The 23,173-nt window shown below is 38.3% G+C and overlaps 1 protein-coding gene across 1 annotated transcript in view; it reads right to left on the bottom strand.

Moving 5' to 3' along the window:
- Positions 1 to 366: 366 nt before the first annotated feature.
- The window catches only part of CNTNAP5 (contactin associated protein family member 5), a 219,257-nt gene continuing 196,450 nt past the window's right edge, over positions 367 to 23,173 (bottom strand). Inside the window, exons 20-24 of the mRNA XM_062005163.1 lie at positions 19,379 to 19,509; positions 17,993 to 18,077; positions 6,917 to 7,135; positions 1,598 to 1,669; positions 367 to 563 (exon numbers count right to left, since the gene is read on the bottom strand). Of these exons, the coding sequence (XP_061861147.1) occupies positions 367 to 563; positions 1,598 to 1,669; positions 6,917 to 7,135; positions 17,993 to 18,077; positions 19,379 to 19,509 (704 nt within the window). The remainder of the gene's footprint in view (positions 564 to 1,597; positions 1,670 to 6,916; positions 7,136 to 17,992; positions 18,078 to 19,378; positions 19,510 to 23,173) is intronic.

Genomic DNA, 23,173 nt, shown 5'->3' with positions numbered 1-23,173 from the left:
ACCTCTACTTTACATAGTCCAGCTCTAGTGTAAAAGCGATGAATCAAATGGCTCCAGAGAAAAACATAAATTAATGTAAGGACTTTGAAACATCCAGGAACCCACAGCAGAAACCAGGTGTGCATGTGGATCTTATTTTGTGTAGGGTGGGATAACAGATCTCTTGAGCTGCAGAAGTAAAGTGTGACTGCCAGGTTCTTGTGCAGAGAATGAGGCACTGTGATTGGTGTCAGTGTTTCCTGTGCAGGGCGGTCTTTTCCAAAAAAACGAATGTTTAAAAAAATTACAAAAACAAAAAAAAAAAGAAGAAACAAAGAAAAGAAGGAAGGTTAGGGGAGTAAGAATAAGAAGAAATTGCATTGTCCATCAGATGAAATATTCCCGTTTGCACTCGCTCACTGTGTTCTGCAAGTCAATGTCAGCTTTAAAGGAGCTCTCGAGGTTTTCTGGGTATTCCTTCTCCTTTTTCTGGCTACTTCGATGTGATTGTTTGTGTTGATAGAGGAATCTGCTCATGATGGCAATGATGCAAAAGATGATGAATATCACGACTGCTATCACGCCTGAAGAGGAGTGAAAAAGGAAGGATAAAAAGAGTAAAAACCAAAGCCAAAATGACCCCCCAATACCTCAGCAGTACATTACAAAAGCACAAGAGCTAGTAGATATGACTGATGAGCTCATCTCACCCTGCACACAATCATCTGCCTCTATCACACCTTCCCTGGAAGTTTTATTTCTATTTTGTGACCCTAAGTAAGACCTAAAGCAGCAAGCTTTGATGCTATTGACCTTCAAATTTCAGGCAAATTTTGCTTTTACTGGAAGTAAAATTGGGTCAATGTATTTATTTTAAAAAACTAGATCTGTTTGCTCATTCAGATTCCTGCTTTGTCATATTTTCTTCTGTGTTATCCCTGGAAACCTTGTATGAGCCTTATACACTTTGGTTTATAGCTTCTAGATAGTATCAAAGGCAGCTCCCTACAGAGTATCCTATAAAATAAAGAGAGATAAATTTCCTTCTATGTTGTTAAAGGAAAATGAAAATGATACATGAAGCTACAAGCACAACTTTCCCTAGTATATAAATGCTTCCATATGACCTAGCAAGTTCCACTACACCACCATCTTATAAAGACAGAGCTCAAGAAATATAGGATATGTGAATATTGTGTTGAAGCTCTCATTAGCGTGGTATGCAAAACGATTGCTAGTTAGCTGGGTATTAGATCAGAGAATCACATGGAATCACAGCACGGTTGAGGTCGGAAGGGATCTCTGGAGGTCGTCTTGTCCCAGTCCCCTGCTCAAGAAAGCAATCAGACTATGGTTGTATTTTAGAAGATTCAGGTTCTTGACTACCCATAATGCCTTATTTGGGATGAAAGCCAGCATCACGTGCCACCACTATTGGCCTCATCCATAATGCAGGTGTCTATTTAGGTGATATAGGTATGTTTTAATAAATATAGCAAATACTAGACCTGCAACAAACTACAAAACATTTGAACTGGACTTTATGGGCCCAGAATTAAACTAGATATTTGCCTTGACAGAATTATTTTTCAATTGTAATCTTTAAAAATGACGTTACCTCCAATCACAGCTGAATCACTTCTGACTGCATTGGTGAGAGGCTCTCTTTCATCAGTCTTGCCAAAAGGATCTGCAGTTGGTTAAATAAAAGAGGACTTATTTTCTGTATCAACACTATTCATTTTCTCTGTGACTTAGACACAAGCATCCTGTTACCCTCATGAATTCTAAACTGTTTTCAAAATATGTGATTTAGGGGACTGAGCTTGTAGGAGAATTTTCTTATACATCTAAAGGAACAAAGTCTGTTAAGTATATATTTAAAAGGAAATAAAAAGGCTCATAGTAAAATCTGAAAATGTCTCAGTTTATAGGTAGAGGAATCAGAGGCATTTGAACTAAACAGCCCATTGGGAGATTTTCTCAGTCAGAGTTGTTTTTTTTTTTTTTTAATACCAAAGAAACAATCAGAAAGAAGCAAAAAGAATGGAAGGCTAGACAGACTTAGACCTGAACCGCTTTTGTAGATGCACACATACAAGTCAAATTCAATCCCATAAAGAGAAGCAGTCTCTACTTGGAATAGGTTCTTGGAAGGGATATTTTTCTCTCCATTGCAGAAATGCAGTGGTCAAATTAGATTCAAAACAGTTAGGGGTTAGAAATTAATTCCTGCATTAAAAGTTCCTTGATAATGGAGATTTCTTGTACTCTATCTATGAATGACTGCTGTTGCTACACTGGGCCAAACAGTACATGCTGGCAGTTTTAAATGCAGATGCAAATCTGAGAGGTCAAGACCTCCCTGAAGTCAGTGGATTTGTGGCAGTGTATCTGCTTTAGTCCTGTATGTTTCACAAAATGCTGTGTTTTCTACTGCTAATTTTTCTGCATCTTCACTTTTTTTTCATGTTCAGATTAACTTCTCCTTTGACAAGATTGTTATCTATGTTTGTCTCCATTACAAGCCTCCAGGCTCTCATATAGAGGATGTACGTGGGAGTTACAGATGATCGTCTCTGCTACACATTATACTGCTTTCCCCATTCAAGAAGTGGAAGCCTAACTGACAAATTTGGTGTGCAAGGTTTATTCTAGTTATATACTCTTACCTTCGTTGCTCACTCAGACATATTTTGGTATCTCATTGCCCAAGAAGATGTTTTTTATTGAAACAAGCAAGAATTTAATATTTGACTACCAGGAGGTGCTCAGTTTTTTGTGATGATGGCTCAGAAGACATTAGCCTCAAAGAAGCTTTCATGTTTTAAAAGATGCAGCTCTACTGCTAGTTTTAAGGGTTGAGGCATTTCTCATCAAACATATACATGCTGAAAAGTCAGAGTTCCCATATCTGAAGTACATTGACTGAGCTACAACTACAAAAGTGCCTTCCGAGGCCAACTGAACATCTCCAGCACACCCATTATCAATGTGAATGGCGATTGCCAATGACAGATTCAGATGATCAAGTTGGCAACTTATTTACAAAAGGGCTCTTGGTTAGTTATTTGATGCCTATATGATGTTTTAAAAAAATAGTCGTGGCAATGCTGGATGTCACTTACTACACTTGTAGGACTGTCAGTTTTTGTAGGACTGGAACGAGGATAAAAATTGTTTTACAGATAAATACAGATAGCATCATAGAAAAGGTCAGATTGGAAGGAAAATCTAGAAGTTATTTAGCCTAATCTCAAGTTTTTGAGCCTAAACTCAAAGGTCCAAAGGACATTTAAAAGGTAGAGCAAGACTGTTCATAACTTTGTACATTATGGATAAGTTAATCTACTCTATTTTTCAGTACCTCAGAGTTAGCCATAGAAATCAAAACTAGTAATGTAGGATCTTTTTATTTAGTCCAAAAGAGGAAAAGAACCTACAGATACTGAGATGGCTGTCAAAGATGGACAGTGTGATGCATCCATTTGTTTCATAAACTAGAAGAGAGAAGTAAACTATTTTAGACTCAAGAGGATTTAACTTTCAGATACTGGAAGTTTAATGACGTATTTTCTACCCCAGCCCTCAGCTGGTGCCAATGAAATCAATTACAATAAAACCTCACATCTGTTGAACATCAATACTAGAGAAAAATCTCCAGTTGGTATCTGATGCATGATATTAGTCCAAAAGAGTCATGAAAGACTATTGACTATGTATGAATAAAGTGTGACATTGTATAAGATGTCATACATTATTAGAAGATTGTGTAAGGTCTGACACTAAATGCTACTAAAGCTCCACTATTTTTTGGTGACTGTTACCAGAATTTAAGCACTGAGAAGAAAACAGAGGAGATCAGTTTCAGAATGGAGGCCAACACAGGCCTAGAGAATTATGTTCTGCCTTAGAAATAAAATCAGATACAAGGACAAGAGGGTTTGTTACAGTAGAGTAGATAGCATGTGACAGCAGAACCTCTCCATCAGGATCACAATAAACTCTGAAGCCAAGGAAAAGCAATATGATGTCTCATATGAGACCTTAACAGGACATCCTCATCCTTTTAGATAAAACTGATAATATTACAGTGTGAATCGTTGGGTTGAAAGGCACCTCTGGAAATTATCTAGTCCAAATCCCTACTTAAATAAGGGATCCCTACTTAAATCCCTACTTAAGTAATCCCTACTTAAATTCCTACTTAAATCCCTACTTAAATAAGTTGGGATACTTGTCTATTACAACAAGTTTCTCGAGGCTGTATACATCTGGATTTTGAATATATTCAAGGATGAAGATTTCACAACCTTTCTGGGCCTTCTATCATCATTACTAGATTTCCTGCTCATTGTGGTGGATCTCGGAGGAGGCAATCCTAGAACCAGCCCAACAGGACCCCTCTTCTCAACAGGGTTGTATCCCGTGGGATTCTTCCAAGGTGGTCCATGACCAGGTCAAAATTGTTCTCCTGAAGTCTAGGGTTGAAGACATGCTTTCTGCTTCTTTTGCCTTCCTCTCAGAATCCTCAACTCTGCCATCTGACAGTTGCTACAGCCAAGGCTGTCCTGGCACATCCCTGACGATTTCCTTCTTGTTTGGAAATATCAAGTCCAGCACAACTAGCACAGTGAGACAGGGACTTGTATTTAAGCTGCCTTCAGAAGCAAAATTTTTCTGTGTAGTTTCTGGTTTATGAAAGTCATTGGCATGTTTTACTTGAAGTGCATGAAGATCTGCTGTTCAGCTGCAGTAGACAGATAGCTCAAGATTTCACCATTCACACAGTTGAGTCTGCTCTGGCATTTACAGTATTTTAATGTTAAAAGAATGGCACAGTAAAAGTCCATTATGTCTATGTCATCAGTGCAGAGTTCAGAATAACAAAACAACTACAAATGCCTCATAAGGAAGAGGGTGATTTGAAGATCTTTGTTAAATATCAAAACGACAGTAAGACACTTTCCATTTTCTGTTTCCTAATTAGAAAGATCGTGTATGGATAACTGAGCTGTGAGTGAATGGATTTTATTCCATATCTGTCTGCTAGGAAACTTACTTGAAGACAACAAGTGTTCCTCTCTGAAGGAACGAGCTTTAATTGTTTTCAAGCTATAAATATAGAAACCTTTTTTTCACATATATAAAGAGATTTCCTAGAGGGGTTTTTTGTGGTATCTGTACATTAGAAAATCAACACAGATGTTGTACAGTCAACTTTGAAGTTATATTTTTCTTCTCAAACACTCAATAATGAGAACTTTGGAACTGATGAATTGAGATACGAGCAGGAAGTTTGAAAGTTAATCCTTAGTTTTATCTTCTTTTTTATTTCTTAAACTGTGTCTTTTCCATGTATAAGTGTAATTCTCAAATACATCTATACGAAGTATAATCTGCTACAAATTAGATTTTTTTTTTCCAGAATCACACCACCCAGTGCACTTACTATAGCCTATGAAGTCATGAAGTCTTCAGAACTAACTCATTCTAAAGATCTTATTTGAGTTGTAATCAAATCCAGTGAGAATAGTGGCGCAATAGCATCAGTTAATTCATCATACTGAGAAGAAATACTATTTTAAAGGGCAGAGTGGCAAAGACAAGAATGAGCTTTTATAATAATTCTGCATTTTTGATGTAACAGTGCTTAACCTTGACAACAGAGTTCAACTGATCGTAAGCTTTAAATATTTAAGTCCAAAGATGTTACAATGCTGTATGTTCTGTCCTGAAGATCTGAGTCTCGAGTTTTACTACTTTCTAAACTCTTTAGAAAAAAATTAATCATTGAGGTGACAGATCATAGTGTTAATATTTCAGTTACATTGCCTATTCAGTATTTACAGGACACATTTCTGCTGAACGTCAAAGCAGATACCTGAGGCAACTCTGGGCAGTGAGAAAAACGTTGGGGGGTGGGGAGGAGAACACATATGCTGACAGCTGCTCTCCACGGAGTAATCAGCAGCCTTTTTCCCTATGCAGAATGCTAATAGCATCATTTGTTTTCTGCTGAATATCTTAGGCAGAAGCTGCAGGAAATGGGGATTTGATGCAAGTACAAATGTCAAAGGAACCATATTATGATCTAAATCAGAATTTTATTAGTTATCAGAACAGAGAAAGTGGCTTCACAGGTCAAGGGGCAAAAATAGTCCTTAATTTGTACCCGTTTCTGGTTATTAAGAATTCTGCCACATTCACTGGTGACTAAAGTAGCAACTTGATTGCCCCTGTTCCTGGTGACAACACTACCAGCTGCTCTGAGTTTCCTTCTCTGCATACAAATTCACATATACAAAATACTTAAGATTCCCAGAGGACAGTTTCAGGATTGTAAAAGATAAATGAACTATTGGGATCATCTTACTAGTAGTGCTCAAGTAGTGCTCCTTCTCTTTAGCCTGAGAGAATAAAGTACAAGCATTCAATGGAAGTCACACACATGTGTCAAGGGGGTTTGTACAAGGAGTTTTTGTTTGTTTCTGATAGGGTGAGAACAAATTCAACTTGTTTGTTGTTTGACTTCTATTGCTTCATCACCACTGGGATATGGAATCTTTGTAACATTTATGTTTTCCTTTGAGATCTGTAGCACTGGAGCTACCTAGTGTGGACAAGTATGGCTAATCAGGTGCTTAACCATACTTCCAGTACTGTTTTCACTATGGCTTTAGGATCTTTTTGTTTGTTTTAGGCATGCTTCAGGCAATCCAGGAACTTAGTCTGGAAACTTTGTTTTGGTACAATGACTTTTACAGAAGGTCTGGCTAATTCTAATGCCCACCCTCAACACTCCTAGTTCTGAGAGAAAAGGCAACTTCCCAGTTTCAATATTTATACTGTCACAACTGCATTACAGCAAAAACGGAAGTAAACCTCACTCTATAGTATCCTTTACTTTTGCCAGTGCCCTCTTGGCAAGACATACCTGATGAGGAATATATGCTGGTTACTGTGTTCACGTCAGCTTCCATCAGGGACGCGCAGCTGGATTCAGTCAATGAGCCTTCGACAGTCACAGGAGCAACGCTGGGATGGCGTAAGGCAGCTTTCAAAGGAGCAACATGGTTGTACTGAACAGAGGACAGGCAGCCAGTGAAACCATAGGCATTTGCCTTTGAGACTTCAGGGTCCAATGTCAAACTATCTGCAACACAACAGAAAAACACTTCCAGAATAATCTGCTACAGGAAGGTATTGAAAAAAATGAATTATTTTTTGCCTTACTCACATCTTTTTCTTCCCTATATCCAGTCTCAAGTGTTCAGGTTCTCCTTCATGAGTTTATTTGTTCTCCCTGGCCTGACCCATGGGAGCATCATTCCCAGTCCTTTCTCTACAACACTGTTTACACTGAATCACATTGGCTTGAACACAAAAACCTGAACTGTACTTTTTTCCTCATCCAGTTTCTCTACTCTGGACCACATCTAACACATCATGGATGCTCACTATGACAATAACAATAATAACAATAAATATAAAAAATAAAACCACTGAATAACACTTGATCCTGGGGATGATGCTCTTTAACCCCTTTTTAACCTGTAAAGAAGATCAGTTTCACAGATATGGACCATATAGTCATTCTGCATTCTCCACTCTTAATGAAGGAGCCTGCATTCTGTTCTCTGTTTCACAAGGCCTCATCTGGCCTAATATTGAATGGCTTGCTAATATAGGCTTCTACCCTTCTTCAAGAGTTTATTTTTCAACTTATTTTTCTGATGCATATAATCACATAACTACATTTTTACAACCAGGGTTCCTAGTTCTTTATAATCCTCCTAGTTATGAGCCAGGCTCTCATTCTGCTAGCCTCATTTCATTAATAAATAAAAAGTAAAACTATATCTCTTTTTATCTAAATACAAACCAAACACAGTATCTCCACGCTCTTCTCCAGTCTGAAGTTGAGATAGTGCAATTAATCTATTGGTCTGCATTCATTTCAGTTTCTCAAAGAGAAAGCCAGTTCAAAGATAAGTGTTTTTTATTTAGTTCCAAATGTTTTAATATCAAAGATTGTTTGGGAAAGTCAGTGAAGGACAGTGAAGCCATCATGTCTATCCTCCAAGCTCTCATTTATTTACTTTTCAGAAATTGAAATTCATACTGCTCAGAGGTCTGTACATATGGTGCACCACCTTATATCGAGGTCAGTCGAATAAGAAAAAAATCAAAAGTGCACATCTATAGAGTATCAAAACTCATTCAAAATCTTAAGAATTATTGCTAAACTAAAAAAAAAAATATCTTCTAGCATTGAAAGTTCTGGAAATACTTCCAATGACATTGAAAAAGAAAGATTCTCAGCTTTTCAAGTTTATTTTCAAAGCTTGAAGAAAAGTTAGATTGCAACTTTAAGGTCTAATTTTCCTGCTGTCACTCAAATACAATGATTTTATAAGCTCTTGGCCAAAAAGAAAAAAATAGAATAAAACAAATCTTCTCTTATAACTGATATCACTACTTAAATTACACAAACCTCTTTTATGTGTAAGAAAATGCAGAGAAATCTCGAAATAAACCCAAATCCCATATTACTTGGGTTCTCGGGATCTGTGACCATTATGTCATGCAATGAGAGGGAATTTGCTCAGAAAGATTTCTAATTCTATTTTAATGTCTTCATTGAAGTATAATGTGGAAGAGTTTGTGTGCTTCTCAGCAAAGCAAGGCATGCTGCAAGTTTGCTCTCCAAGGGGTCTGACAGGAGAGATGGTCAGTCTGCAGAGCTTTCATAGGGGCAGGGTCTGGGCTGTGATTGACTGCAAGAAAGATACATGGGAAGGGAAACAGTGAGGCTTTTCGACTGAAAAAAACTGTAGTCTTACCTAGGTTCACATTTGCCTTTCTCAACGCATGTAGGAATTGGCTGCATTCAGGTTTTAAATGAGATTTTGGCAGGATTGTTATAAAACACAAAGAATTTGTCTGCTTCTGCAAGAAAGTCTATATAAAACTAAAAGACTGATTTACAACATTTGCTATCTTTGGTGAATTTATAGAACCCTTTGTAAACACTTCTACTCTCAGCCTTTCCTGTTTTCTTAGCTCTGACACAAAAGGTGGATTTGTTGGTATCTTTTAGACATCAGGCAATATAAATTGCTCTGTTCTGCCCCAATGTGCAAAAGGTAAAGCCTAAGAAATAATGAATTCCTTTTTCATAGTAGAGTAGTTTGAAAAGTCTAGAGATACAGTACTTTTAAAGGCTTTTTAAAGAAGTCAAATTAAGAGCCAATTTTAGGAGTCTTTTGCCAAAGAAAGCTTTGCATGATGGAGACCTGGGAGATTTGTTGTTGAAAGGCTTTGAAATTTGAAAAAAAGAAAAAAAAAGAAATCCAAGAACAAACCAAAAACAGCCTCAGAGTCCTCTAGTAGAAATCCCACACGCACAGATACAGTTTGCTTTATTATATTGCTTTCAGTGCATGCCTTATGTCTTTCAAAGTGAGGCTTTGACTTTTCTCAACCAGAGACTTGCACAACTTGACGTGTGCTGCCTTCTGAACTCTTGAGTGGATAATGTAAATCTGTGATTATGACATGGTTACCTCTGTGAAAGGCTTATTAAAGGCCTCTCTGTCACTTGCAGTCTTTAAATCGCGATAAAATGTTTTTCCAAAGAGGTATTTTTAATATGTGATTTGGTGCTCAGTAAGAAAAATGACTCAGTGAAGTTCCAAGGTCTATGCTGAAGCAAGGTCATATGAAACGTCAGGACTTCCTCTGACCTGGTTACACTGTGGCACTTTCCATGCATTGACTGACCTAGAAAGTCACCCTGAGTTGCCGCTGATGGCTTGATTTGATCTTCTGACATTTTAGCACTGTGTTTCTGTTCTCAGTACTGGAGATTGAGTTACTTTGAGTGATTTCTACGTGGAGGGTGAAAAGGCAATCTTTTTTGTCTTTTGAGTAATTTAACTGTTCATTCCCTACAACTTAACTTTACTTATATTTTTAGGAAGTAATTTTTAAGTTCTGTGTGCTGAGCTGTGCATAAGTTGGTCTGGATTGTTGCTGGGTCTTCAATCTGCCCCCTTGAAACTGTCTGAAATGTCACAGCCCAGTAAGCTTTGTGTCAATTTTGTTTTCCTGTTTTCCATGTGTTGACAACGGCTTTCCATGATAATGAGGATTAAGTCTAACATATAGTTGTATTTTTTAAGCTTGATTGACTATATCAACATAATTTATCTAATGAGTCATTCCTGTTCACCAAAACAGACATCCTGGTCCACTGCAGCTTCTTTGGACACCCACGCCACATATAACACAATTGGTTTAAGATCTTAAATAAAGTAATTTTAAGTCTTAATATCTCAATAACAGGGAATTAATTTTCATAATATAATTCTGACAGAATTCTCTAGGACCAAGAGTCAAGTTGCTCAACAATATATCAGCAAATTGACATAGTAAACAATAACTAATATGACAAGTAACTGCAATCAAAGAGAAATCAAAAGTGTTATTTGCATGCAGGGAGAGTGGCTAAAAGACTTTCTTTCTAAACATGTCACTGTGGAAAATGAGACTATAAACATTATCCAATATAATTTTATTCTTTTTTTTTTAATAAACATTAGTTTAATGTTTCTCAGGAATTTACATGTTCAGTTACATCCAGGAAAGCCCATCATGGATTTCCTTAATCAAAATTTATTTTTAACTTCAGCAGGAGCAGCCATAGTTTTTTTTCACTATGTACTAATTAATTAATCAATCTAGGTGAATCACTGGTGGAAGCGCAAGGGGTAATTTACTCTGTATGCTGAAACACTGGTTGTCCTTTTTTTAAGTCTGAGAAAAAAAGATGATTTTTGTGGCAGTTAAAGTGTACCCAGCACATCATTTTGCCAAGGTACTGAACATCACTGGCAACATTACCACTTGGGCATTGTCACTAGATTTGAGCCCAGGTCTTTAAAGTAAAAGATTCTTGTAGTCTCCAAACTGCAGCTGTCTCAGAAGAGCTGACTAGCAGGTACAGTAGAGTTACCTCAAAAAATATGCTGTTATATCTTGCAACAACCGTAAGAAACATTGCAGATACTAATCCTTAATTTAGAAAGGGCAGAAAGTATATCAAAGATTAGACTTGAACCCACAAAAAGACATTTTTGGAATAATCTCATTTCCTAGTGTGAGCTTGCCACAAAGGCAGCAGAGTGAACAGCAGAGAAATTTTTCCTGGTTAAAACCACTGAGCTCAGTTTGGCTTTTGCTTAAGAAAAGGATGAGTCTGAAAACGAAACATTCCCAGGCATTCAGTGCACCTCCAAGACACTTCTGAAAAACCAAGTGACAGCAAGAGCAATGCAAAGGTACTTTTTCTCACAAGTTTTCCCAGAAATGAGCAGAATGAGATAGAATTTGCTTGCTGACAATTGAACATTTAATTCCAAGTAGAACATTTGAGAATTTTTGTTTCTTTTGGCTTTGCAGAGATAATTTCAGACATGCACTTAGTATGTTTTCTTAAAGATGGTGTCATAAAAAATGAAGAACTGCGTGGAGCTGCAATGTGAAATCTGTTACATGTCACAGGTTTTGACTTTTGAATCCTAATCTGTTACAACACAGGCAGGTCTGTGTGATTTTGCATGGGCTCCAAATATGGAAGAAGATGAAGAGGAAATACGCAAATGAACACATGCTTTTCTCAGGAGCAGATAGCTAAAATCAGCTCAAGTAGCAAGAATTCAAGCAACAAGATGAAAAATAAATCTTCTAGAGATAAGTAGATGACCTTAGACACTTTTCAAGTGATATTATCATCAAGAAAATGGGGATTTAAGCATGGTATTATGATCATATAGTAAACAGTATTGCTGGCAAAAAAAGGTCAGAATAGATCTGGTCTCTTTTTGATAGATATGCTGGCATTATTGAATTACATCATGGATTGCTTGAAATGCCTGAAGGAGTCAAACTTTGCTTACTTTAACGGTTCCATCTTGGTCTCAAATGCCAGTCCATTTTTATCCAAAGTATTCATTTCCATTTTCTATAATGCTTTACTAGGATAGGAGGACCCTGTAAGTCATGCAAGTGATCTTTTCTGTGGTATGGTCCTTCTAAGAAATTGATATCTAGAGCAAGAAGAGTCTGCAGTAGAGATCTTTCAACGACCAGAAGATTCCAGCCAATAGCTCTTGTAGGCATTGTTCTACTGTTTAAAATGCTACAGTACAATATTCCAAGACTGTGACTTTAAATTTCTCAAGCAAATTGTGATCCCGAGAGCTTAAAAAAGGGAACAACTTTCCACCAAATGTGGGCTTTTCCACAGAAATTTTTAAAAGGAGATGCTTCTTTAGGGAAGCTTTTTACCTCTGATTTAATGCCAACTTACTCCTTCTGATTTAATTACCCTGTTATTATCTCCCCCAGTATACTATCACTCTTGGATGAATTGAACTGTGATCTCTACAGTGTATAAATTCCATTTTCTTCTTGTGAATTTTTAATAAGAAAAGCCATTGTAGAAATCATAAGAATCGTAGTACATCTACATAAGGGTTTTAATAAAAATACTTTCCAGATAAACTTTCTTCCACGTACATTTTATATGAAAGCTGAATGATTCAGTGGAAAGACTCCTACAAGTTGAGTGTGTTTTAGCTCAGGCATTTCGAGATAAAAGATAAAAGACATCATGATCATTTGCTAGACTACACAGTTCTTTACATTGCCAACGTGGGAATTGCAGAATCATAGAATGGTAGGGGTTGGAAGGGACCTCTAGAGATCATCCAGTCCAACCCCTCTGCCCAAGCAGGTCCACATAGATCAGGTTACAGAGGAACACGTCCAGGTGGGCTGTGAAAACCTCGAGAGAAGGAGACTCCACGTCCTCCCTGGGCAGCCTGTGCCAGGGCTCCCTCAACCTTACAATAAAAAAGCTTTTCCTCATGTTCAAGTGGAACTTTCTGTGTTCCAACTTTTGTCCACCACCCCTAGTCATATCATTGGACACTACAGGAAAAAGTGTTGTACTATCCCCTTGACATACACCTTTTAAATACTTGTAAGTATTAATGAAGACTTCTTCTCCAGGCTAAACAGGCTCAGATCTTGCAGCCTTTCCTCATAAGGAAGATGCTTCAGTCCCCTGATCATCTTGGTGGCCCTGCACTGGACTCTCTCCAGCGCTCTGTCTCTCTTGAGCTGAGGAGCCCAGAACTGGACACAGGACTCCAGATGAGGCCTCACCAAGGCAGAGTAGAGGGGGAGAAGAACCTCCCTCGACCTGCTGGCCACACTCTTAGTGATATTTCCCAGAACAACATTGGCCTTCTTGGCCATGAGGGCACATTGCTGGCTCATGTTCAGTTTATTATCAACCAGGACTCCCAGGTCAGTCTCTGCAGAGCTGCTCTCCAGCAAGTCAATTCCCAGCCTGTACTGAAGCATGGGGTTGTTCCTCTCCAGGTGCAGAACTCTGCACTTGCCCTTGTTGAACCTCATGAGGTTCCTCTCTGCCCAACTCTCAAGCCGGTCAAGATCCTGCTGAATGGCAGCACAGCCTTCTGGAGAATCAGCCAGTCCTCCCAGTTTGGTGTCATCAGCCAACTTGCTGAGGGTACACTCTGTCCCCTCATCGAGGTTGTTGATGAAGATGTTGAACAAGACTGGCCCCAGAACCGATCCCTGTGGAACTCCACTGGCCACAGGCCTCCAACTCAATTCTGTGCCATTGACCACCACCCTCTGGGCTCTGTCATTGCCCCAGCTCTCAATGCACATCACTGTCCACTCATCCAAGCCACACTGCCTGAGTTTTTCAATGAAGATGTTGTGGGAGATGGTGTCAAAAGCCTTGCTGAAGTCAAGGTAGATGACGTCCATCATTCTCCCCTCTACTACTTTATCACTTTGAAGTAAATTAGGTCAACATTAGTAGATGCTAAAGAAATCTTTGCAGTCTATGTCTTCAGAATACTTTTGAATCTTTTTCAATGCTATCCTTTTACTCTGGTATCTCTACACAGCTAGTATATTAAATAGCTCAGAAGTAAATATGCAGACTATGAGATACAGTCCTCTAAATCAGTCATTATTTTCCCAGAGAGTATAATGATGAAAGATTTAGACATGTTGGGGCAAAATAAGAAGTGTTCCAAGACTAATTATAATGTCAACCCCAAAATACATAAATTATATTTTTCACAGGGATAGCAGTTTTTTTCTAGTCAAGACATAAACGTATGCAAATGTTTCTCTAAGACCAGAGAATTATGGAATAATTTGAGTTAAAAGACATTTCCGAACGTCATACAGCTCAATCCCTTGTTCAAAGTGAAACCAGTTAGGTCAGATTGCCAATAGAGCTCATGTGGCTAAATACAGCAGTATGATCTCTGTAAGGAGTACTTAAAATAAATGAACTGGACTCTAGTTAAGATTTCACTGAGGCTTCGCCATAAACTGTATGACCCACTTGGAGCCTAAATCCAGAACTCACTAAAGTCCACAGAAAAACTGCCATCGATACTGATGAGCTTTGGATAGGTCCTTTTGTGTCTTGCCTCTATATTTGTCAAGTAAAAATGACGACGACTGGATAATAATATTTTTCTTTTGCTATTGGATACTATGAGGATGAATTCAACAAAAGTCTGTTGGCTACTTGAATGCTGCTTCTTTTTACTCTTTTATCTTCAAAGCCATACTTATATTTAGAATGATCTTTCTAAGGTAGCTATATACCCCCATTACTGTGAATCTGAAGAGTTCACAGCCTTTAATGCTTTTATCCTTCTAGCACCCCTCTGATGGAGGGATGTTCTATTTTCCATGCTTTACTGACAGTAAAGATAGTGAAGCTCAGACTGGTTCCAGTGGGGAAAAAAATTCCTGCTTACCATTATCTGCCCATAAATATCTTGCTCAAGGTTATTCAAGCAGTCAGTGGCAGAGTAAGTTTCCCTACGTTTTTAATTCCAAGTATGTTTCCTCTAAATGGAGCAGGGCATTTTTTGGTTTGTTTTCTCTTTCTCTTTTTTTTTTTTTCCCCTGGAATTCAGAACTGGCTGCATGGCAGCCACTGGAAAACATCAGATTTGAAAAGAAGAGAAAAATTACCAGATTAACTAGTTCTTGAGTAAAGGAAGTGTAATAGGGCTGGGGGGAGTTAAAAGGGGGCAAGCACTATTATTTGAAAAGTTATCATTGTATAAAAGTGCACTTTTCAAAAGTTCCAGCTGTGCCAAAATGCTTATCATAAGAAAATCTGGTGAGGAACAGGTTTTAAGCTTTTATGATGTTCTACTGAAAGCGCTATCAGATTTCTTAGCCAATGGAAATGAACAGTGGAGTCAAGAAAGAAGGTGGTATAATCACCTGGTTAGGCAGTCAGGATCAGGCTGTTAAAGCAGGCAAATGAGCAGTGGTGAGACAGGAGAGAGACACGTTTTCAGAAGAGCATAGCATGAATATGTAGAACACATAGAACAGAAGTTTTTTATTTGGTTTTATTTCAGTGAACAATTACACGTTCCTAATGAATGCCTTTAGGTACATAAATCCTGGTGGCATCCAAAACAAACACTACAGGAAATCTAGGTCTGCTTTGAAGCATCACATGCCTCTGGAAGTTTATGCTTTGTTGAGGGGATGATCAATGAGAAGGAAGACTTGGAGGATAGTAGTTTAGGTCACCAGAATTATTCTTCTGGTGAGCCATCATTAAAAGAAGCAAGAGTTGACATTTTACCCAAATAATAATATAAATTATGAATGGAAATATTTATGTAAGTTTTACATTCCAAAAATTACAAGGTTCAGCTCTCCCCTTGATACAACAAGGCAATACTCTTGGCTTTGTACCAGTAGGGATTTTGTTGGGCTTTTTATTTGCCAACTTGGGATAGTGTGCAGCCTGAGTAAGTTTGAAGATGATACCAAGTTGGTAAGAGCAGTTGTAGTCACCATTCAGAGGGACATTAACAAGCTGGAGAAATGGGAAAATAGGAACTTCATAAAATCCAACAATGGAAATACCAAGATCTGCACTTGAATTAGAAATAATCCCACCCACCAACACTGGGGCTGATGAGCTGGGAAGCAGAGAAGCTGGTCTTTTGCAGAGAAAGACATGGTGGATAACAAGCTGACCATGAGCTAGAAATGTGCCCTTGCAGAAAAGGCTGACAATGAAATCCTGGCATCCAGGGTTGCCTTGGCAAGAGTATTACCAGCAGACAGAAGGTGGTGATCCTTCTCTCATAATGTGTATAATACTATGGGAGAAGTGGTTCCAGTTCTGGGCTCCGCAGTGGAAGAAAGACATGAACTTAATGGAGTGAAGGGTTGCAAGGAGAATTAAGGTACTGGAGCATCCCTCCTATGAGGAATGGCTTGATAGAGCTGGGATTGTTCAGCCTGGAGAGGAGAAGACTCAGGGGGATTCATGATTCATTGAGGGCACAAGGACTCTACTCAGCACAGCTACAGCTGTGGGATAAAGCCTGGAAAATGAAATCTTGACATAGAAGAAAAGGTTGTAGAAAGCAAACACATGAAGAAGAAATCAGAATTAGGATTAGTCTGGAATGAGATACTTGCTAGGATGCATTGTGTCATTCCTGGTATGTCAATAAGATCTCTCACTATCTGGAAGGCCAATTATGGCTGTAGTGTCATTACACAAAGTGAACTATTGCTATTTTTATTACTGTTACTAAAGCAAAATCCCAATAAACTTTGGGGCAAGAGAGAAATAACAGGATATATCTGTTAAAATTTGATTGGAGATAAGTCTGTGGTGTTCAGTGGGACTGAATGCTAGACCTCTGGAGATCCATCTGGGCTTTCTGGCTTTGCAACATCCTTGTACTAAGTTAATAATATTTCTGTGGCTAAATCTAGTTTCTTTCCATAATGCTTAGCTGCACCTTGTCAGCTTGTTGGCTACATGTTTGAAGGTCTTTGTGCTATGTTCCATCTTGCTGATTAGAAAAGCCTTGGTCTATTGATTTGATATCTATAGCTGGAGCTTTAGGTAAAGGTCATGATGCGCATTGCTCTTTTAGATTTTCAGCACTACAGCTGACAGTTGACAAAATGAGATTTTTTAGCTTAGCTCTGCTTGGACTGAAAAGTATCATGTCCTCAAACCTATCCACAAAGTCTTGGAAGTTTGCTACATTCTGAACAAACATTACATACAGTTAAAGGGAGAAACAGTTCCTGTCCTTAATCTTCTTAGTGAAACATGATGCAGAATGCACTAATGTCGTTATATAAAATTATATTGCACAAGTATACACTAGAGGAGGTCTGTAATTTCTGTCTAGATACCAGTCTCACGGGCCTTGGGTGCTATTAATAACATACATAAAATTGTACTAGTGAAATAGGAAGCATTTAGAATCTTACTGGGAATGAGTAAGACTTAATTAATGTAATATAGTTGACAACAAAACAGAGGAGTTGTACTTTCCAGATTTCAGGCAGAGTTTTCCTGGTCTTGTAATAGCTTTGTAGTATGGAAAGGTAAAAATCAAGAAGGTCCATGCACAGACCATGCAGAACTGTGGCCTTAGTGCTACATGTAAAATAAATATTCTCTGCAGACTTCAAATTGAAAGGGATTGGAAGTGAGAAAAGGAGTAGAGAGGATGAAGGCTCATAGTGCTCCTTTTCTTATCATTAGGAAACAGATATAGCTTGAGAGGAGCAAGCTGCAGTCAGCAAAATTATATAATTAAGCTAAGATGCTGTCCTGTGCAGTGACAGAGGCTGTAGAATCACTTTACTTGAGGAAGCAATGGGAGAAGTTAATAGTGCTATCAGTGTTAACAAGTAAGGCTGCCAAATTTTTGTTCTGATGAAATATACAAATAGGACTACTGGAGTGATCAGGCCAACTCTTACAGCCAAATCAGCCAAACAAAACCCCAGTCTTATTAAAAGCCCAACATATAGCACATGTTAACTCCAGTAATATAACAACTGATGAATCAGGAATATTTTTCGTAGAACCTACCTGTGACCTTGCCCAAGGTGAGTGACTTGATGGCCTTAAAATCGATCTCAGAAAAGTTGTGCTTGAGTTTGAGAACTTGATCAACCTGGAAGAGGTCAATAAAATTAGTTCATTACAATAGCATGTAGATACCTCCAGATCTATCCATACTGCAAACTTCTGGGAACGCTCTCAACTGCAAAGCAGTTAATTCTGCCCCTAAGTGTGATTCAGTTTCTAAAGATAGCAAAGTGAAAGTGCTTTGACTTTAGCGTGAGAAGCTGAAAGGTACACCAGAGAAGTCATATGAAAGGCTTTGAGGAAATTTCCTCTGAAGAAAAGCTTAAAATGTTCGACAGTGGAAAGCCCCTGCGTCCCTAAATCTGTGTCTTATCACTTCAAAATACATTCAAAAGAGGCATCTCCAGAAATTCACTGTGAAGAATTAGTTCTGTATAGAAGAAAACCACAGTGCGACAGACAATAGAAGGCTGGCATTTGAAGAAAACCCTGGCTTTTAGTACAACTTCCTAGATAGTCTAGTCTACCCACCCTAGTTACATGCTATGTTATCATTTTACCACCCAGACCTGGAAACTGTAGAGGAAAGAAAAACTGGCACTCCTTGTGTTTCTGCCTCCTTCTCATTCTACTCCTTAACATGACTTCTCCATAGACTGTCATCCTTCCCTGTTAAACGACTGCTGCCCAGATCTAGCTTTTTTTTTTGTTTTTTTGTAAAATTTGCTGCTATAATTAACCTCAGGAAAGTGGAAGGAGTAGTAAGATTGTCCACTTCTCCCTTGGAAAAACAGGTGATGCAGGGAAACAAAGCAGAAGATGGTTCTGGTCTCCGATGAGGCTGCTACATTCAGCATGGCTTGCTTCTAGCAAAGGAACAGGGCATCACCATGCACATGGTGGCTGCACCTTACACCCCTTCAGCCTTTCCTTTTCTGTGAAAGGATAAGGTTCTCCCTTGGGGCACCTGCCCTCAATGAAATTCCATGTCTAGGTGCTCATTCTTCAGATGTTTTTCCCCATCTGGCAGCTTTTTAATGATCGCTATGGTATGCATCCTTAGTGACTATGTCAAAGACATTCTTAAGTCCCAGAGCAACTCCAATGGGCCAGATGAATTTCTGGCCAAAGGTGTTTCATACTTCACAGATTGTCAAAGACATGGCAGTGATCACTTAATGGAAAACATCATGACTTGGCATTCTTTGAAACAGGGCCTGGATGGAGCCTTGATCTAACCTGCAGGCTGTTCTACTGCTGGATCAGCTTTGGTTGCCTCATATCAATATGGAACCTTGCCTTCTGCTGGCTATTAGGCATTGAAATCAGTGGGGCTGTTTGTGGCATAAGAGTATTATTTAACACTCAACATAAGCCATGGCATACCTGAATGATAAGCTCTCTGCCTTCTCTGTTAATCTTTACATGGTGCATCTCTCGATTGGCAAAATTTCCAGAGTCAATGGTGAAAATGAGGAGCCCATCCTTACTCAGCTTGTATCGGACTTGTAAACTTCCTTAAAACCAAAGCAAAATTCTATGTGTAAAACCTGTGTCAATAATGAGATACCGTTCAACACTTTGACACAACATATAATTAATTTTCTTTTTATTACAGCAGAGTAACAAGGTTAAAAAGTCAAGAAAGAGGTTGAAGAGAAATGAAAGAGTTCAAACTGTAATGAAAAGTAGGAAAAAAATAATGTACTGAGTTTTTCTTCCTACTAGCTAACAAATTCTGCTATGGAGGAACGTAACCTAATTGAGTAACTACACCAAACGAGAGTGTGTCTGTCTGCAGGTCAGACATTTAGCACTGCCAGAAATCCCGATCTGCGTAAGTCTGTTAAGGATCATTTCCACCAGAGGGCATGCAGGTCTTGCACTGTTCTATTAAAATAATATTGCTGGATTTTAGTATTCTTTTCATCAAGATGGAACAGATGATGCAGAAGGAAGTGACAACTGTGAGAATTATAACTTAATTTCAAACATTTAAATGCATGAAATCATTATAATTTACATGAGATACAAGTAAATATATATTGTTAATGATTACACAGAAAAAATATTTTTAATTTGGTGTTCCAACTCACTTGAAGAAATAAATACAATTTATACAAAAAGAATGCCAACTGTCTCTTTCAGTCTTTGTATCAAAAAAAGCATTGTGGCTTCTGAAAAATAACAGTGCCATAACAAATCAAAATGCACAAGAAAACAGGGAATCCAATATGAATTTTAATCCTCCCACAAATGACTACAGGGAAAAAAATATACATATATACTTATACATATATATATAATTTAAAAGGAAACAAACCTATTCTGATAAAATCCTTTCAAGCTCACTTTTTTGGGAACTAAGTAGAATGGGGAAAATTCTCTGAACTTCTGGAGCTCCTTTTATGCATCAGCATCCAAAATACATGGAACAACCGTGCTACTATAGAATTAAGAAGCTTTATCTGGGACTACTTTGTTGCTGTCTCCAAGGAGCACCATGACCCTGAGCAAAGGATCTTTCATTTATTCCCTGTTCTGAAAATCATCATTAAAAAATAATGTGTCTCCTTCCATTTCAACACTTCTGTTAGCACAAGTTCAAACTATTCCAAATATCATCTGATATTGCAGAAAGTTACAAACAAATGCTACCTATGCTGAATGACAGGGGCTGTTTGTTGCTGAAGGATGTGTTCACATTGTTTTAGCTTTAGGACCAGTTTCAGTGTTTGCACGTTGCTTGCACATCGCGATGCAGCACCACATCAGAGAAGCTCGTGCTGTTGCATATGCGTGGCGCACTGCAACATTATTCAGAAACTCCTCTGAGGACAGAAGCAGTCTGTCTGTTTAATGAGGTGAATGAGCAGCCCCACTTGGCTCCTGTATTCAGCAGTATTGGTGCTATGAGACTATTTGAAGGTCTAGCTTTAGTGAGAGAGGACATGGGGCAGTTCTGCACTATATTGTGTGGACATACATACTCCCTTCAGCCTTCAAAGCTGTACCTCAGTAATGTCAGCTCTGTTATCCTACATGCTACTGCAAAATCACTTCATAAAATGCTTAAAATAATATACAAATTTCCTGCTAAGAGGGAATTTTGCCACCTTTATACAATTCACAGTGAAGTTGGTAATTCTTCCAGTTGGACTCAAGAGTCCAGTTATGATCACCCCTCCTCCTTTTGCCTCACTAGGATGTTTGGCTGCTCATGCCTCTAAGAACTACACTTTTTGTAACATTCAATGTATTCCAGATGAGCTACTGCTGTTCTCTGAGCTTTGGAGGAAAGAAACAAAGCTTCCAAAAATGAGAGGGAAAATGAGAATGAACTACTAGGATGGAGGCTTTTTAGCTGATTGAGAGGTCTGCTGGAACAGGTGAGCTTTTAAAGTTAAAATTAAAAAGAAAAAAAGGAGATAAAAGACATTTACTTTCTCACACATGGTCATGGATGATAGAGGGGAATTTGTGAGGAAATCAAGGTCAGTAACAACTGCTAAATTATTCAGTGTGATATTACAGGTCCAAATTCAGTGGTGCTGAATCATACTGCAAAGCTCTCATCCTCTCATTGCATAGCTAGGACAAGGAACTACTGTCTATCACCATTAATGTCACACTTAAAGGTCCAAACTTAAATCACAGTCCCATTTTCTAGTACTGAATGAAAGATGCATCAACAGGGAATAACAGTGTAAACATCTTACAATCACTTTAAAGACATGAGAAAAGCCCAAGTGCAAGGAAGTTAAGAGACCTTCTTCAGACTTGCTAGTTAGGGCAGAGGAAGAGTCGATAAAAAATGAAAAGGTTGCCTGACCCTGCACACTGCAGCTGAGATGACCACACAGAATAAGATGAAATTAACATGTGATAGTCTATCAGACTGATCCAAACAAAAAATCATGTCCCAGTAGAAGTACTTTATAGGCTGCCTCTTTCCTGGAGCCTTCAAAAGGGGTGCAATGCAAAAAATGGAAAAGGAACAAGGTTTGGTCTGTGACCTTGTACTAGTTAGTTAGTTTGTAAATGTGAAAAAAAAACTTCTCTGCTCTTTTTGAATGCTATGAACACACCAGTATATAAAATATACATGGTATTACTGTATCCAGGTGATATACATAGCAACCAGCACACGGCTGTTCAAAGAGACTCAGCAAGATATGTAATCTATCTAGGCTCTCAGCTGCTGCAAACAGGGATTTACCTATTGACTTCCTCAGAGAAACACTGATTTTAAACAGAAACCATCTGTTCCATTTGGTGGGATACAATGGAGGAGGTTCTTGAAATCCATTAAAAATAGACTTCAATTTCTAGTGATACAATTTTACCTTAAATTGTTTAAAGAGATCGATGAATAGCTTCTTATTTTATTAAATTGACAACTCTTTTTGGATGATTGCTCTTCAAAACCACTGAATTCAAGTTGGTATTTTACCTGGGATCAAATTCATGTAAATATAAACCAAGAACACATGAGCTCATCTCTCCAGAGGTGTTCTGGAATTTACACCAGTATAGTTGAAAGCTGGTTTTATCCTACATTCTATATAAAAATTTCTTTGGTTTTCAGAATACAGAATAATTTGTTTGGCAGATTACATTGCTACTTTGCTACTTGACAGGCAAAATAAATGGATTATTAATTAGCATTGTTATTAAGAAATTTTTTTTGTCCTCTGAATTTTGATTATCTGGTCCACTGACTTTCTCTACCACATCAGCTCAGCATCACTAACTGCAAATAAAAATCTGTGCATAAACCAGCTCTGTTCTCGCTATTCTCCCTCTATTTTGCATCATTTTTGCCTCACAATAGGGATTCACACTAATCATGAGCAGTGTAATTTCTGGCAGTCTTGCTCCAGTCATGCCTGTCGTCCTCTTTTCAGCTCCCTGTGTCTGAGCATGCACACCTGGAGTGCCATAATGTTTAAACAATGTGCTGCTTGTTGTCTTTTCTTCCCTCTCTAATGTATGTGGAATGGCTGGAGGCAATTTCTATTAAGTCCATAAAAGACAGAGGGAAGGGAAGAGAGAGGCATCATGTTTTTGGCCTTGGGCTCAAAAATTTTACTGGGCATATTACCCCAACAGTGCTAAGTAAGAGTACATTCACACCTGATTATTATAGTCATCCCTTTCAGCTTCCGATTCTGCAGACTG

The sequence above is a fragment of the Colius striatus genome, chromosome 11 (genome assembly GCF_028858725.1).
Source record: "Colius striatus isolate bColStr4 chromosome 11, bColStr4.1.hap1, whole genome shotgun sequence".
NCBI lineage: Eukaryota > Metazoa > Chordata > Aves > Coliiformes > Coliidae > Colius > Colius striatus.
Note: the sequence above shows the minus strand (reverse complement) of the source record. Positions and strands in the feature narration are given on the sequence as shown.